Source organism: Hydra vulgaris, chromosome 09 (assembly GCF_038396675.1).
Source record: "Hydra vulgaris chromosome 09, alternate assembly HydraT2T_AEP".
In the NCBI taxonomy this organism is placed as follows: Eukaryota; Metazoa; Cnidaria; class Hydrozoa; order Anthoathecata; family Hydridae; genus Hydra; species Hydra vulgaris.
Genome location: NC_088928.1, coordinates 42,540,069 through 42,559,557, shown reverse-complemented (window position 1 = coordinate 42,559,557; position 19,489 = coordinate 42,540,069). Strand labels below are relative to the sequence as shown.

The 19,489-nt window shown below is 27.7% G+C and overlaps 1 protein-coding gene across 1 annotated transcript; it reads left to right on the top strand.

Annotated features, from left to right (window-relative positions):
• Window positions 1-908: 908 nt before the first annotated feature.
• On the top strand, window positions 909-19,042 carry LOC100197610 (bifunctional protein GlmU). The gene is made up of 3 exons (XM_065805788.1): window positions 909-1,106; window positions 1,317-1,677; window positions 18,414-19,042. Exons 2-3 carry the CDS (start codon window positions 1,336-1,338, stop codon window positions 18,648-18,650), a joined length of 579 nt encoding a protein of 192 aa, XP_065661860.1. The 5' UTR covers window positions 909-1,106; window positions 1,317-1,335; the 3' UTR covers window positions 18,651-19,042.
• Window positions 19,043-19,489: the final 447 nt, after the last annotated feature.

Sequence of the window (19,489 nt, the reverse complement as noted above, 5' to 3'; positions counted from 1 at the left end):
TAAAAAAGAAACAATTAGTTATTTAGTAAACAAACTTTTATTACGGTTGATAGTTAATTGAAACTTCTTTTAAACGAAATTGATTAATTACCAAATAAAGAGGAGTTGCAAATATTTTAGATGAAGCCGTGTGATTATCCAACATTTTTTTTGGTAGTGATTTAGTTACTGGATAACGTTCGATTCCAATGTAGCTGAGGCAACCATACTAAAGAATACCCTGTGAAGATTGCTAATGAGAAGCGGGAAAGACAGTGTTTTGTTTAATATACGTCAAAGCTACCATTTTTTAGTTATCTTTTTTTTTTTCCAACATTTTGCTGTTCATACAATTAAAAAAAATAAATACAAAGCAAAGTTTTCATAAAATAAAAAAAAGGTTTTATATAAACATACAAGGGCTCAAAAAAGATAGGGATGACCGGAGTCACCACAATCTATTCATAGAACCCCTATAAATCTTGGAGGTAATTAGCATTATCTTGGAGGTTGTTCGCATTGTCAGAAATAGAGCAAAATGCAACAGTTTTACCTCGTTTTTTCCAGGGCCTTCCCGAAGAGATTTTTATGAGGGGGGGGGGTGACGTATCTGTTTTTTGCCGACTAAAGCCAAAAAAAATATTAACAAATCTCACAGTTTCACGTTTGATGCTAGAAGCGAACTTGAGTTAAGTTCAACTTGAATTTTACATTGTAACCAATAGCGGCAGAGTATGGGTTTTCCCCTTATAAAAAATACTCTGCCTCTATTGGTTACAAAGTTAAGTTCAAGTCGAACTTGACTCAAGTTCGTTTGTTGCATTCCACCCTGAATCTCGTAAAACTTCGACTAGGCAAAAAAATAGCGCAAAAGATCGGGAATAAATTTGCGTTTTTATTTTGCTATTTAAAAAAAAAAATCTAAACTCAGTGTAAACAAAGCTCATAGCTCAGCAGCGTAAATTTCCAGGTAAAAATAATAAATGCGGGATATATTTAACTTGTTTATAATAACAAACATTTAGTTACCAGAATACAGTATTACTAGAGTGGATATATTTCCATTTTCAGAAGATTTTCATATTTTCTTAAATTAAGAAGAGTGTTTTATTTAATGCACTAAAAACGTAAGTGTATACAATAAATTACACTGTTTATTACATAGAATAGTATCACAGTATTATTCATTATGTAGTACAATTCAATGAGTCTCTTAAAAATATATTCATTAATTTTCATTATTGATGTATCCTACTTTAAGATTAGTTTAGTTTATATTTAAAGTTTTTCCAAAAATTGATTATACATGTAATATTTGTTCAACGTTTTATATTTAGCAACACATGTAGTTTTAAAATGGATGAAAAAACCGGCTCTAGTAAAAATTCTAAAAGTAAAGCTAAGTTTTACAATGATATTGGTTTTGATGATAATTTTACAACTCCACCTATAAGTGCTTCTTTCCCCACTGAGCCTGTTATTGAAAAAAATTCTTTTAATCGTTTTTCATCTGTTCATCCAAGCCCAATGGTTTGTTATGTTCTTAGATTAAGGCGCGGAGAAGAACTAAGGAAGTCCCTGATATCGTTTGCAGAAGAAAAAAACCTAAAGGCTGCCTTTGTCATTACTTGTGTTGGAAGTGCAAAATCTGCAAAACTGAGATTAGCTAATACAGCTCAAAATGTAGAATCTCACTATGTAAGTACTTGAATTTTACTAAAATTAATGATAAATGTTAACAAATGTTTCATAACTATAATTATAAAATTAATATAATCACACATTTCTTTAAAAATTTTATTAACACAACCTTATCTTTTTTAAATATTCTTTTGTGGCAAGAGTTGTTCTTTATATTTATTTTTCATATTTTATTATCTTGTAAATTTGAGTCTGAATATTTACTTTAAATTTAATTAGAAATTTTTTTAGTTGATCCAGGGCCAACCACATGGGTTTCAAAGTGGAGGAGCACAATCGTCAATTTTTCAAAAAAGCCCTCTATATTCAGAATTTTCTTTAAAAAAAATTCTAAATATAGAGGACTTTCTTTAAAAATTAAGGCCTTCCAGCCCACTAGTGTTGTCAGCTCTGTGATCAATATTATTGCTTAAATTGATAATAAAAAAGCATCAAAGTAAACAACTTGTGCTTCAGTGCTTTTTCTATTGTCAATTTAAGAAATAATTTTTTAATTTTAACTGTCCCACACAATTATTCTTGTTTAACAAAAGTAATTGTGTAGGACTGTTAAAATTATAAGCAAATAGGACACCCCATAATCCTAAAAAAGTAAGTTATTGTTTTTTATTTATTTTTTATTTTTTCAACATTTGACATCACTTAACTGTAAAACATCTATAAACCAATTTGAATGAATTATAAAAATGACCTTTAAGTCATTTTTATAATTCATTTTTACAATTCAACTTTTCACTAAAAGACATTTAAGTCTTTTAGTGAAAAGTTGTTTGATAAAATATTTTTATTTTATAAACAAATTTAGTTGTAAATTTATTTAAAGTTTTTAAATTTATATTTGTATAAGTTTTTTAAAAATCATTTTCAACTTAATTTAGTTTATACTAATTTAATATAATAATTTAATTGTAAAAAGCATTTTATATAAACTTAGTTTGCATTTGTCAATCTAAATGCAATAATAATTATTTAATAAACTCTTTTGAATATTATTTCTGTAAAAGTTCGATCTTTTAGAGCTTGTGCTCTTAACGATCGAACTCTATATATAGTATAGAACTCTATATATAGTAATAACAAGAGCTTAGAGCTCTTGTTATTACTATATATAGGTGCCTTTTTTCCTATAAATTCTGATGTAATTACATATTTGAATGAATGGTTCAGATTTTGTTACCTCACCCTAAGACAAAGCTGAATTGTTTTGCTAAGAACTTGTCATCAATCTCATCTTTTGATTCCCTAATTGCATCCTACCTGGTAAAGCTAACAAACAGATCGATCCATTGCTTGACATTTAATATCACTTTCTTACTCTGGATTCTATTGTTTATCTCTATAAATCTCAAATCTATTTTTGCATGGAATACTGTTGCCATATCTGGAGCAGATCTTTGAATGATGCCCTTTCTCTTTTAGACATGGTGTAAAAGCGCATTGGACCAAACATAGTTTGACATGCCCTTGCAGCCAACCTTCAACCATTGTCACATTGTTATAGTGTTGTTTCGCTTTTTCTTTTCTATAAATATTATAATGGATGCTGCTCTAAAGAGCTAGCGTCTCTTTTACTGTCTACTAAAATTCATTCTTGTGTTACTTGTCATTTAATTATTTTCATCCTTTTACTGTGACTGTTCCTAAGTGCTCCAAAATTTCTTATTCTTCATCAGTACTTTAGAATTCGCTCCCTTTATATTGTTTTCCTGATTCATATAGTTTGTAATTTTTTAAGTTGTCTGTTAATCATTATCTTGCTTCATAAATCTCATCTTTTCTTTCCAGTAACTTCCAATTCTAATAGTGTATTATTTCATGAATTTATAATCTGATTTTGGGCGAAAAAAAATATCTGGATGTATTTCTGCAAAAAAATTCAGTTTGAGTTTGTGCTGTCAAAACTGTGATGTTCCAAATAAGGTTGCTCTTATTTGGATCTTCCCTGTTTTGTCTATGTCATTATACTTTTGGAGACCATGCCTGAGCTACAAATTCATTATGTTTCATTTGCTACTTTTGCTCTAGATTGCTCTGTTCTTTTGAAAACATTAAGCACTCTATTTGGTAGAATACATTTAAAATTATTCATGTATATATATATATATATTAGGGATATGACTTTTTAATTTTTTTTCAAATAAAATGTTTCCTGTATCATAAATCGATGAACTTTTACCTAAAATCATGAAAAAAGGCCCAAATAGCTTTCTGCAACAAAAAAAGGTCACCCCCAAAATAAAAATTTGATTTACCATTTTTATACATTCATTTTTGGCCGATGTTTTAATCTTAAGCTTAATTCTCAGCTTAATTCTATTTATTTCATTATTTTGTTATGAATTTATAAATATAACGCCACACGTTACCATGGCAACGAAACGGCCGTGTGCCGGCAAATACTTGGAATTGTTATGTGATGACGTCATTGTGTTACCACGGTGATATAGACGACTGTAACAGACTGTAGAAGATTATAGAACTTAGTAGAACATTCTGGAAGCTCTAAATAATTATATAAGCGAGCTGCTGTCAGAGCTCAGTGTTGATAATGTGAATAGTTCTATGAAGTACTCTGCGTGTAACTGAGCTAATAAGGAACTACTGTAGCGAACTAAAGACGCTGTAAGTGTACGAAGTATAAGTAGTTGTAGCATTATCGTTAGGATACGGACTGGATTATCGAACTGTTATCAACATTGACTGGATTATCGAACTATAATTGGATTACTATACAGTTAAAGTATTTTATTAATTAAACGACTTTATTAAACGGATATTTACGCTCAGCTATCCGTAAAGTCGTAACAATATTATATGATGTCTCACAAGAAAAGTCATACCACAGTAACAAAGAACAAGAAGACTTGGACTAAAAATTTGGTGAGATTTCAAGAGTCACACAGAAGAAGAGGAAGCGTGGCTGTAGAAGAACATTCACTCGATGAAAAATCCAGAATACCACTTCAATTGCAGATCGTAGGAAGATACCAGTTTCTCGGAGCATATGTTAAAGGAAGAAAAGAACGAATAGACCAAATTTCTAAGGAAATTACAAAATTGTGGGACAATAAACTGAATTTTCCACGTGTGTCTGATCAAGTGATAAGAGCAAAGCTTATGAAGGTGCTGAAGGTCTATGATGAATGTGTCAAGCGTGGAAAATATGATGTTCTCAATGCATTATTTGACATCACGAAAGTGAATGGCCAGTGGTTATCCTCGGAAGATAAACGTCTATACCACCTACAAAAAGAAAGTAAAGGACAGGTGGGGTACTCAACAGGACAAGTGGCAAGTAAAGAAACCATTCACCCTTCCAAGAGAAGGAAAGTCCAGTCTGGAACAGCAATACCTTCCACATCACAAGTCCTGTCTACCACAGACAGTGGTACTGAATCTGAAAACTGCAAAAGTAAGAGTGAAGATGATGAAGACGACGACGGTGATAAAGACGATGATGAGGACACTCAGAAAAAAACTAGAAAGCACTACAAAAGTAAATTTGCTGTAAGTATGGTTACATCAAGTGGAGTTTCCACAAAGAAAGCTGCTAAAATATGCAATGTATTATCACAACAAGGTATTGATATTCCAACTCCAAGTCAATCAGCAATTTACAAGTCCATATTCAAAGAGGCAGGTAAATTAAAAAAAGAAATGATACAACAACTTAAAATGGAACAGTGGTCCTTACACTTTGACGGCAAACGAATAGATGATAAGGAATATCAGGTAGTTGTACTTCAGAATGAAAGAACTGACGTGAAACTTGATGCACTGCGTTTAAAAGATGGCAAAGCTGAAACTGTTGCTGAAAAAATTGCCAAACTTATTGATGAATACAATTTGTGGAATTCAATTAAGATGATCATTACTGATACAACAAACGTCAATACTGGGAAGAGAAATGGAGTTGTTGTGAAGTTGCAACGTATGTTTAAATTAAAGGGTGTCACAATACCACAATTTATCGGTTGTCAGCATCACGTACTAGACAGGATTCTCCGTCTGGTGATGGACGAAGAACTTGGGGGTGATACCAAATCTCCAAACATTGAATACCCATTTGTGTCTGAACTGTTGAATAAGTATGATGAACTGAAGGATAAGTTTGTGAATGAAACTGTAGAAATTCTTGATAAATCAGGGTGGAGAGACGATATGAAGTTTTTGTACCATTTAACAAGAGTGTTTAGGTTATGAAGAACAAAGAAACTTCCCTCTGATTCACTTTCAGAACATTCCTAATATGAGCAATGCCAGATGGAACTCAAGAGCCATTCTCGCCATTCTGGCGTTCATTCTTATGCCTGAAGCGAGAAAGAATTTGGAGAAGGTTTGCAGGTTCATTTCATATGAGTGGGCAGAACATTGGTTTAGTAGTCAAAAGTACAATGACAATGACTTCAAGAATTTATCTGATGTATTGAAGCCTTACAAAAAGGCATTGCAGTCATTCAAAAATCACTGGAAGAAAGAGCCATCCGTCATCGACATACCACGAAGTAATCAGATAGCTGAACGTGCAATCAAGGTGATGCAAGACCTGTATGCTTCCTGCAGAAAGAAAGACAAACTGCAACTTCGATTCATTCTAAGTAATAAGCGCTAGACTCTTTATGAGACGTGAGCATCATGTGACCCATGTACTAAACACAGTAGGCCTATAGACACAGACAGTTATGTATATTGTTGTACTAGACGCTTTGATACTGTTAATTTTGTAATACTATATATGTGTATAATTATATATCACATAATGTTTTTTGTTATATCACAGTACATGTTGCATAAATAAATAAAATAACAACAGGAGTATGACTCTTACAACATCTTCAGCCTTTAATATTCATTTACTGTACAAAAGTGTACCTATTGAAAATTCGATTTTTTGGTTTTGGGGTGACCTTTTTTCAAAATATGTCAAAATGAAACATCTATTCGTTCTTTTTACATAAAAATTCATTGAATTACGATACAGGCCTAGTAGGTTGCAAAAAAGTCATATCCCTAATATATATATATATATATATATATATATATATATATATATATATATATATATATATATATATATATATATATATATATATTGAAATTTTGACCACAGCTGTTAATATGTTTTGGAAGGTTGTATACGTTTTAAAAATGCGCTGAAAAAATTATCTTAACTATAAAGAAACTTATCATAAAAGAAGCAAATAAATTTTCATAAAAAACATAACGAAAAATAAAAAAAAAATAACTTAAGTAAAACTAAAATAGAAAAAAATAAAATTAAAACTTAACTAAATTAAATGATAAACTATAACAATAAGATTATCTAAATTATGTTTCAAATAAATAACTTCGTATCGTTTATCTTTTCTAATGTTTTTAAAATATAATATTATGCGAAACCCTTTTTAAATAAAGTAACTACTTACATTTCACGATTGTTTAATAAACCCCCACATTTAAAAGTTAAAAAAAAATTCTTAACAATTCTTTGCACAAAAGAAAAAATAATTAAATCGCTTATTTAAAAAGTTGATATAATTTTTTTTATTTAAAGACATAATAAAAAATAAATACTTATATAACTATAAAAAAAAATATTTTTCATTAATGTTGTTATAAAAAATCAGTAGCAGTAATTTGTTACTTTATTTAAAGATATTTTAATAATATAAAAATATAAGTAAAGATCAAAGTTATTTAACTCAAACGGCTTTCAAAAAAGTTTGCCTTTTTTTTCTTCTCAACAAAAACTTTAATGATTCTTATGTAGAGTTTATTAAAGAGACCTTTGCTGTTAAAAGTTGTCGCTTATAAAATTTAGTTTTTTTTAAAATAGTTTTTACTTTTTTTATTTTTACTTATAAAAAATCATATATAATTAAATAATATAAATAAAAAATTATATGACTTCCAATAATACTTAAAATCTTCAATTAATATTAAAATCTTTAGCTACTTTATTTATAAGGCCTTTTAATAATATAAAAACGTTAGTAAAGATAAACGCGTCGAAGTTATTTATTTTCAACTTAATTAAAAAACAATTTTTTCAGCGCATTTAAAAACTGTGGTTGAATCATCAAAAGAAAATATTATTTGTGTGGTCATATAAAGACTTGAAATCACAGGCCTTTGTGGCCAAGCCTTCTTACTGATGAGTCTACTGATGAGTTTATCTTCTTACTGATGAGTCTACTGATGGCGAAACAACTTGTAGAAGACAACTAAAAATTACATAAGTGTTTTTACTAATTTAATTTATATATATATATATATATATATATATATATATATATATATATATATATATATATATATATATATATATATATATATATATATATATAAATTAGCAAAATTAAACTTTTACTACTTGCCTGATGATTGTGATAACACATGAAATTCAGAGTTGCAATATTAAATTATATTATAAACATTAGCATTTAGCTAATTCCTGGTACTGCGGGTAACAGTAACATATATACTATATATATATATATATATATATATATATATATTATATATATATATATATATATATATATATATATATATATATATATATATATATATATATATATACACTTTTGATGTTTATATTTTACAAAAATGTTTTTGCCTAACTGAACGCTTTTGGCATTTAGGAAAAAAGCAAATTTTTTGTGTGGCAAATTTAGTTCCATTATTTTATATCTAATTTTTTTTGAAAATGCAACCCTAAGTCTCAGATTTTGCTGATTTTTAAACCACTTAAAGATTTTTGTAAATTATAAACATCCTGAAAATTTTATTGTCTAATTTCAAAAACAAATAAAATCAAAGAGCAGAACATGCACTGCACAACAGTTTGTTAATAGGCTGTAACTACTCCATTAACGAAGTGTACGCTTCGACTAAATAAGATTTAGACGTTGTTAATTTTATAATCAACATGTAGATACATCAACTGAGAGTTATGGTTTGGTCAGATACTCTTTTAATTAAAAGAAAGTCTTCTGTAAATTTGAAACTAAAAAAAAAAAAAAATTGTGTCACAAAATCGATTTATGGACAACCCCTAATTAATAATAGAAAATGCAAAATACAAACTTTGACACAGCAACTTTAAAAATAAAGTTTTATTGTTAATTTAAATACTTTTCTTTTTAAAGAATTCTATTCTAAGAAAATTAAAAAATAATAATAATAACTAGAACTGCTGATAAAATTCAATACGACTTAATTGCATTAAAGGGATATTTTTAGTCGCATTTTGCAAAATTCGGTCATCTGGTACCATTGAGCGACCATGAGTGTACATCCCTGATATATAATATATATATATATATATATATATATATATATATATATATATATAGTTTATTTATTTATTTAACCCAAAATTGAAAACTGCAATTTTTTTATTAATTTTACAAAATTAGGTTAAGTGTCACTTTTTTTTATTTAATTCATTATATATATATATATTCATTATATATATATATTCATTCATTATATATATATATATATATATATATATATATATATATATATATATATATATATATATATATATATATATATCAAGTATGTACACTCAGATGAGTGCACATCCCTGATATATATATATATATATATAATGATATAATGATTGTACATCCCTATATATATATATATATATATATATATATATATATATATATATATATATATATATATATATATATATATATATATATATATATATAAAAGAATAAATAAGAATATATATATATGGGCAATTCCACAGCGGATAATGAAAAAATAGGTCAGATTTTATACTTTATAAAATGTTTAAAGAAAATAACAAAAGAACTTTTGAATTTTCATGTAACGTAAGTTAACAAAAACATGATAAAGTTTTGTTTTTTCTAAAATTTAGTTAAAAAAGTTTTTCATTTAGTTAAAAAAGTTTTTAATTTAGTTAAAAAAGTTTTTAATTTAGTTAAAAAAGTTTTTTCATAATATATGGGAAAGAATATTGAATGTTACGTTTTTGCATTTAAAGTTTTGAATAACGATGCTTAGTTAAAGCACATTTTTATTTTAATTTTGTATGGCGTAAGTTAAAACTATATGCATTTAATAAAGTTCTGGCACTTTTTTGTTAACAAAATGATTTACGTCATTAAGTAATTATTATTTCGTTGACAAGGTTCTAACTGAAACTTTTTATATTAGGAGAATTTAGAAAAAAATCTTCTTTTTTTTTAATGTTAGTTAAATTTTTTATTTGTTTATGTGTTCTTATTTTAGTTGACATAAATAAATATAAATAAATAATCATAAGAATTATATAAATATTTGTATTTAGACATTAAAAAAAAGATTTATTTGCTATTCTCCTAATATCAAAAAAATCTCCTAATATAAAACAAATCGTTTGTAAATGAAATTATGGGTCATCCATAAATACTATATTTGTCAATTCTTAACCCCTTCCCTCTTGTCACAATCACATATACCTGAACCCCTCTCCCTCCCAAACTGTGATAGTAGTTTTTTTGTCAAAAATGTTTAAAAAGATTTAAATATATATATTTTGCAGCATTTTAAAAATTCAATCTAATGAAAATAAGGCAATACGCATAAAAATAAGTGTAAGTAAAAACTTCGACAAACCAAAGATTTTTTTATTTAAACAACTCAAATAAGTATTAATAAAGTTGTAATACTAAAATAATTTTTTAAAGTTGCTCTTGGTCTTGTGTAAAAACTGTTTTTGATTTGATAACTTTAATAAATGTTACAAAAAATCACTTAGGAAGAGTGCCACCATTTTTTTAAGATTTCTTTTGTTAATTATTTTTAATGAATGAGTTCAATACTTTTGCAATTCTTTTGTTACATAGCTCTAATTTTGAATAATAGATATAAAAAATCCACCATAAATATCGCTCGGTAGTGTAAGTGATGTAACATAAGGTAAATATATAGAATCAAAAAAGCAAGTTTATTGTCCTTAGCCTATCACTTGTGATAAAATTTTATATATTTTTTTAAATTGGCATAGATTTCTAAGCATCTTATGAAAGTTTCTAATACAAACCGCTTTATTGATTTGCAGAAATCTGACATATTTGACAAAAATTGAAGCAATTTTTTCGCCTTGTTTTCCGTGTAATGTAAGTTAAGTGGCATTTTCAGTAATAAGTTTGTCCTCTTTTGGCCATACTCAAAACTTTTTAGCTTATTTTATTCTTTAGACTAACAACTTTCATACAAAATAGCTAAAAGTTTAATTTACAGTTTAAATAGGCAAATATTTGATAAAGTTGTTGCACGTGTAATGTAATTAAAAATGGATTTGCCCATAAATATATTTATGGAAGAGCTTTTTTTTCTAATTTATATTAACTTTTCCAATCATTAGAAATAATTTTAGAATAACCATATATCTGTACCTCAGAGGTATAGGACATCATCTCCATTTTTCCCCAAAATGACATTAATACAAAAGTTGTGTATTAAAATTTTCTATCTAGGGGTATATAACACTATCTCCAAATCAGCATAATATCAATAGTAGCCGTGAAGAATATAACACTATTTCCACTTTCATTCAGAGGTATACAACATTATCTGTACATAATGTTGTATGTACTGTAAAATTAACAAAATGGAGATGAAGTCCTATACCTCAAAGTTACAGATACATATTTCTATATACATACGAATATACAAACAACAAACACATTTGTAAATATCAATACTAAAACTAAAGTTAGAATACTTATTTTGTAATCTACATAAGTCACAAATACAGGGGAGTTAAGTTATTTTGGGAGTTAAATTGTTTCATCAAAAGGAGTTAATTTATTTTGAAATCGATTAACTCCCTGGTTAATTTTTTTACGCAACAGGAGTTAATTTATTATGGGGGTTAATTTATTTTGTGACACCGGCTAAAAATGTTTTACTAAATTATTAATGACAAAATTAGATATGTTTCTTAATTTTAAGTAGTAAAAGGTTAAGCATATTTAAAAAACCGTAATGATATTAAGGTTCAAACTTCAGATTTTCTAGTTTTCACAAACCCTATAACCAGGATTGTGGACCCATGATTATTTTTTATGGCTCAGCTCCGGCTCTAACTCCTAGTTGTTGTGTATAATTCATACAACAACTAATATTATATTAAAAAAATATATATATTTTTTAAAAAACTTAAGTTAAAGAAAAACAGTATTCTACCAACATTTATATTTCCTGGTTTTAAAAATTTATCATTTTATTTCTAACCTAAAGCAAAAGCTTAAAGGAATGTATAGGGGTCGTCCATAAAGTACGTATGCCAAAAATTTTGAAATTTGACCCCCCCCCCTCCCCCTGTTGCCATGCGTACTTTTATGTCCCCACCCCCCCTTAAAAGTACGTACGTTTCTCAAATACTCCCCCCCCCCTCAAATATCCCCCCCCCCATCCCTCCTGTTTTTTTTTTCTTAATTAAAAAGTTTAATTAAAAAAAAAAAAGACGGAGGGTACCTTAGATACTTTATACTACCGCAAAGCTTTTTGCTTACGCATTTTAAAAACGTCTTTAAGTATAAATGCAAATAATAATTTAAATAAATTTAAAATTGTATAATGTAAGTGTGTATTTGGGCGAAAGGTTTATGCGGCGGCAATTGTCGACGGAGATCCAGGTTCGATTCTCGGTGAAATCTAGGAAAACTTTTTTTGTTTTTTTAACGAATCAAATGTAAATAAACTATACTTAAGGTGGACGTTTTTTTCAGGCACCCCTCTTTAGTAAGTAAAAAACGAGTCTAAGGTGAGATCAGTAATATTGAAAACAAAGGGTAAAACCCAGTGGGAGGGAGCAACAGCAAATTTTGTGCCCTTTTGCTATTTTAAGAAACTTTTTATTTTAGCAAAACCTAGCGGTCTTTGAGACGCCATTGACACGTTTTTTTTGGGGTGACTCCGTCCCATCAACCACGGCCCTCAGGTCTTACTCAGGGCCAGTATATAAGGGCGGGCATGTGTGCATGGGCCCCCTCAGGATTTTTTGATGTTTTGATTTTTGATGATAGAACACATTCACACAACGTGCAAACTTAAGTTTGCTAATATGCCAAATGAGGTGGCCTTGCAAAAAATTTGGATGGCGGAGGCCATCCAAATTTTTTTCCAAATCTAAAAGTTATAACCATGCAAAATTTACACCCCTCTCATTTTGGGGGTCGGGAGGGTAAGCGTTTTAAGGCTTTTTGTTCACAGGCCTCCGCCATCCCGATATTTTGCAAGGCCTCCTCATTTGGCATAGGTATAAACAAACTTAAGTTATGAGTTTGCACGATGTGTGAAAGTGTCCTATCTGGAACATCAAAAAATTCTGAGGGCGCCCATACATGTGTGTGCATAGAGGAAAACTATACCCTCTACTTCATATACCATACATCTTTTTATGTTGGCAAACTAGAATCTTTAGTCAGAATGTAACTTTTCTATTGATTAGCTGGTTAATTGTGATAAATTAGAAAATCGAAGTACGTACTTTTAAATTGAACCCTCCCCCCCCCCCCCTCCCATACGCTTTCGTACGCTTTTTGAAGCCCACCCCCCCCCCTCCCCCCTATGAGCGTACGTACTTTATGGACGACCCCATATACGAAATTCCTGAAAAACACTAAAATATCAATAAAATCCAAAAGTCATAAGGCTTCTTTAGTTAATGTGAGAAGTTTAAATGCAGAAATAACTTGTTCAATGCTAAACCAAGTTCAATGCCGACTCTTGTCAGATAAACGACATTGTTAAGAAAGGAACGTGTACTTCCTAATTAAGTGCTCTTTCGCTTGCCTCTGTGATAAGACTGTTAAGTATTCTAATGGATGATAACTAAGTTTTGGCACAAATACAAAAGTGCATATAATTTTATTATAACACACTCTATATACATTGTAAATTACTCAAAATAAAGCTCTTGTAATTTATCATGAAATTTAATAAAATTTTTTACTACTTTTCTTTTTTTTTCAAATTACAGGAAATGGCAAAGTATAAGACTATAAAAAATAAATTGTACAAATTCATTGTTCAGAATCCTGAAATAGAATCAAATGAAGTTGCCAAGCATTTTATTGGACTTTTAGCCTCAAAATGTAATATATATTGTTGGATCAAGCAAGTAAACAAAACTAGTATATATTATATAGAAAAATTTCCAATGGTTGTCCAGTAAAAAAAGCAACAAAAAGTAACATTGGAAAACTAAAAAATATGTTCAATCATAGATCAGAGCATTCTCAAAGAGCAGCTGCTAGAAAGTTTAGATGCTCTCAATCGTATGTTAACAAGTTGTTGAAAATGCATACTCAGGCCTTGTTTTAAAGTTTTACGCGTAGAGCAATTTACGTATGCCTTAAGCGATTTTATGTAAGCAGTAAGCAATTTTGGTTAGGCGACTTTTTATCATTATTTAACTTTTAAATTATTCTATAAGTGGTAAGATAAAGAAGTAATTTTTAAAAAAATCACATTACGTTTTGAATGATGTTTATGCAAAAATATTTGTTACAAAAGTTTGAATGACAATTATGTTAAATATAAGCGCTATTTTCTAATAAAAAAACTCAAATATTTTGTTTTTATTTTATGATTATTGATTTTTTCGCTTGAAAAACGGTAATATTTTAAGCTTGAAGCAAAGATCATAATAACATAATTTAATTCTGATAAAAAAATATATGATTTCATTTAAAACTAATTTAATAAAAATATGTAATTTATTTTAATATATTTATGTTTATTAAAGTTAAAGTTAATGCTTGGGTTAAACTTAACTGTCAAATTTATTTTAAAATATTACTAAATATTATTCAATATTTTTTATTTACTCAAAATTAAATTTTAAATAAACAGCTGCATCAAAAATTTGTGTAAAATGTAAGTTAAACTTTTTTATAACGCAAATTAAATCACAGCGATTATTTTTTAATAAACGATGTATACAGCGATATAATTTTAATAAATGATGTTTTGAAAAATATCTTTGCTTTCACAACAAAGTTGTTAACAAAATAATAAACTTTCAATAAATAAAGTAAATAAATTAACCTGATTTTTTATTTATTACTCACTATTTTTTTTTGAATAAAAAAACATTTGTAGTTGCAAAGCTGCAATTAGAAATTTAAGAGAGTCATTTAAAAATTCAAAAATTTAACATATTTTAATTCATTTATGCAAATGTCAAGAAAAGAAAGAAATTTGTTGATATCAAACATTTTTTTAAATGTATTATTAAATTTAATTATTTGATATTAAAAAGAAAATAAAAGAAAAACATTTCCTTATAGTAATAAAAAAAGAAGTTAAATAGCATTTGACTTGTTTTGCGGTAATTAATATTATTGCAGTAATTTAAAAAAGTTGATGTCTTTAAAAAATAAAGAGAATTTTATGACGTCAAATGTTTCATATTAGGCTATTTAAGCATTTTTTATTTAAAACAAGGCCTGCATACTAACATCAAGTATAGAAAAAAGTTAAAAAACCACTTCGAACTGAACAACAAAAAAAGCTATTCGACCAAAATGCAGACAAACTTTACAGCATTATGGAACTCATGATTTTTTAATTGATGATCAATAATACTTTACATTGAGCCATGTTGATTAGCCAGGCAATGACCCTTTCTACACTGACGACTTGAATAAGACATTAAATAATGTTAAATACAGTTTCTAAGAAAAATATCCCCAAAAGTGACTTGATCACTGAAAGGATTGACAAAACCTTTTTTCGAAGATGCTTTTAACCAAAACGTTTATTGTGAAGTTCTAATGGACAAACTCCTTCCATTTATTAAAAAAATTATAGTGCTGGTGGTTATGTGTTTTGGCCTGATTTAGCTTCCAAAGTATTTAAATTTTTGGAAGATCAGAATATACTTTTTGTCCCAAAATTCATAAATCCAGCATATTTGCTGGAAGCTCATCCAGTAGAAGATTTTTGGGGAAACTTGAAAATGGAGGTTTACAAGAACAACTGCACAGCAAAAAATCTTGTTGAGTTAGAAAAAAAGATAGATGTCTTAGCAATATCAGGGATTATCTTTTTCCGGATATTTTTCTCAACTTTTAATTTTTCCGGATATCTAAAACGTTTTCCATACATACAAGTTTAGGTGTATATTTTTGTAATATATATGTTTTTTATGCTTTTTCACTCATCACTCATACAAAAATTATAAAAAGTTTAGAAAATTTTTTTTTTAAAAAAACTCAGCTAAAAGCAAAATTAAGAGGAAAATAAGAGAAAATATATTCCGGATTTTTTCCGTATATTTTACCCAAACAATTTTCTGGATTTTTAAAATATGACCTGGATGATCTATGCAATATGGGCTTAAAGTTTGTACAAAACCATGCTTTATCAGTCATGAAAAGGCTTGATAAAATAAGGAGATCTGGACTCTAATTATTTTTTCATTATTTATTTTATATAATAGACTTATTTGACAATATTATAATGTATTTGATATATCTAAAATAAAATTTCTAACATTATTAAATTTTGGTTTAAATTTGTGCCAAAACTTAGGTATCACCTGTTGGGAGCACCTAAATAACTAAAATAAAATACCAAAAACTTGAGTCTTTAGAAGTGTTGTGATGATTTTGCATGCTGCTTGGATAATAGAAGTGGAATGTTTTACTTCTTCTATAGCATTATTTAATATTAATGCTTCCTGTTTACTCAGCAGATTTTAAGGAAGTTTGCAAACTTCAAACAGTATTTTTGACTTCTTTCTGTTCTATTCCCTTATTTTGGATAGGCTCTTGAATATATTGTTGGGTTTTTTTTTTCTTCCCGCTCCATTTTTTTAAGAATTTTCATTTTTGGAGGCTTTCACTTTTCCATCCTTTTTCATCAGTAGAAAAAACTCCACCAATTTTTTTATAATTTAAAAATTGAAACATTTTGCCTACTGAGCACTTTTGCACCAACCAGAGAATATCTTTAACAATATACTGAAATTGAAATGGAGAATAAATAAAATATTATTTTTAGCATAATTTGAAAACTTTCCTAAACATCTACACAATTCCAGTTCTTTTTACTAAAGTTTTTCATTTTAAAATTTTAATCAAATTAAAGTAAACAAAGCCAAAATATTAGTTTAATATTTTTCGTATTTTTTTGGGAATTTAAAAGATTTATAATAATTAATGAAAAATATCTGCTGTTCTTCATATGGAAGGATTGAAAGTACAAGTCTGCAAAAACCACTGCACAAAAAAAATTACTAATTCAGTTTTTCCTTGCTTTTGTATATTCTTTAATACCTTTATCAAAGGTGGACTTCTTAAATCACCTTTGCTTAACTGTTTGTTCAATAGCTGCCAGACGTAGACATAGTGTCCTGGCGTGAGATTCTTAAAACTGAAAGTTTTAAGTCAAATTATTATTATTCAAATCTATAATAAAACATGAGCTCTTTTTTTAAATATATAACATAAATGATAGTGTTATTTCCTATCATTTAGGAAATAACACTATCATTTCTGTTGGCAATTTTTAATATTTTAAAAGAAAGAGAAAAAAATTAATTATAAGTCGAGAGCTGCAGTATTTTGCAGCTCCAGCTTGGCTCCCTTTGGCTCAGCTCCACAAGCCTGCCCAAAACATATATTTTAACTGACAAAATTCAATACATGCGGTGAAAATTTTTTGTTTTTTTCTGTTGATTTGACATAGAATGACCCAAAAATACTCAACACGACTCTTTGAAAATGTATAGTAATTTAACGCTTTTAGCCTAAATAAAATACCCATTTTATGAGTTAACGTTAAACGTATTTTTATAACCAGAGAATTTTATATCTCTTTTTCTCTCTCTCTCTCATATATACCTCGGTGGGATTAAACGAATGCAGGAGCGGAGAATAGCTCTCCTAAAATAAGAATTGTGAACCATGCAAGCTGCTCTCTTAACAGCTTCTTACAAGAGCTTTTGGTTTTTGCACGAGCTATTTGTTTGTTTGTTTAAAAATTGCTGATTAAATACAAAATTTGATTTCATACTTGTTACAAGCATGTTTGTAATCTTAATGTTACAAGAATATATACATAACAAGCGTTTTTTAGTTGAACTGCTATAACTATTGAAAAATACTGCAATTTGTACATATAGTATCTAATGCCAACAAACAAGGACTGTGTGTCATTACTAAGTATCAATCTAGAAAGCAATTTTTTTAAATATACACTCTTAAACCAAAAAGCATAAAATCAACTTGTTTAAATTTTAAACTTGAAAAAAATATTTTTTGTCAAGATCGTAATATATCTCTTACTGGGACTACTTTTATTTAAAAACTTAATTTCAGCAGAACAGTAGCAGAGATAATTTTATATTTTGCTATATTTTAATAGATTTACCTCTTTTATTCAATATATAAGCTTTCTGTTCTGATTTTACAGTTTAAATTTTAAAATTTGTGGACAAATAAAATTGATTTTAGAAAAGAAAAATTGCAATAATATAAATAGCAAATCTTACTGGTTAGTTAATTTAGGCTGCCATTTTCTGTGCTGATAAAAAATTAAGGAGTTTTAAATTTAATTTACTAGAAAATTTGTTTTTTGATTACATATTTATAATTGTTGCACTGTACATAAAAAATAGTAATAATATTGATGATTATAAAAACTTATTTGTTTATTTTTTTAGTTAAAATTTTTTTTCTTTATTTCTATAGATGTTAGATGTTTCTAATCCTACAGAAATTGTGTCTTTGGTGGGAACAATAAGTGGAGGTGGACATATGCATATTACACTTTCAGACATGGCAGGAAAAACAAATGGAGGACATTTGTTAGAGCTTATTGTTGATACAACTGCTGAAATAGTGGTAGGAGAATGCACTAATTTATCCTTTACGCGTGTTTTAGATAAAGATACTGAATATAAAGAACTGCAAGTCAATGTGCGGTGATATTTGTAATCTTATTTTGTTGCTGTATGTGAAAAATAATATCAAATGCATGTCTTCTTACACGAGCTTAAAGCTCTTATCCAAAATGTTCATAAGTATTTAAGCAACTCTTGGTTGCATTTTGTTCTCTTGGCTGCATTATGTTTTAAACAATAAGTTTGAAGTTTTTTATTTAAAAATGTGTAAATTAAGCAATAGTTTGTGAATTGTTATTTTGAACTACAGTTGATAGTTTTTTATGATATTGTAAAGTTTTTCTACAATATTAAATAATGTTGAATATTTTTTTACTGAACAATTTTTTTTTACTAGTTTTTTTTTTATAACGTTGTATATTGATGCAATGCTGCTGCATGTAAATATGTAGTTAAACATTAAATGGTCTTTGTTTAGGCATGTATTTCCAGACTTTTAATCTAAATTGTAAATTTTGACATACTAAAAAGTCTTTTTTAAAGTGCATGTGCAAAAATAAATTTTAAATTTTATTGTATTCAAAATTGAACTTGTTTTCGATATTTTTTTGTAAGCTAATAACTTAAAAAGCACCACTATTTTTTGAATCTTTTAGTTTTTTCCTTATTTATCCTGCAAGAGTTTTCAAGTGTATATTAAAAAAAATAGTTTTTGTTTACATATAATAACTATACAAGTTATATGATATAGCATGACATAAATATAGTTGTATAGCATAACATAACAAAAGATACTTGCAAAAATCTAACTACAGTTTACAAATTTACATTTATATTATATAATATTTTACATTCATTATGAAACTCATAGCTTTTGCAATACTTTTCATAGTTTCATTTTTTAGTACTCAATTTAGCAGGTTT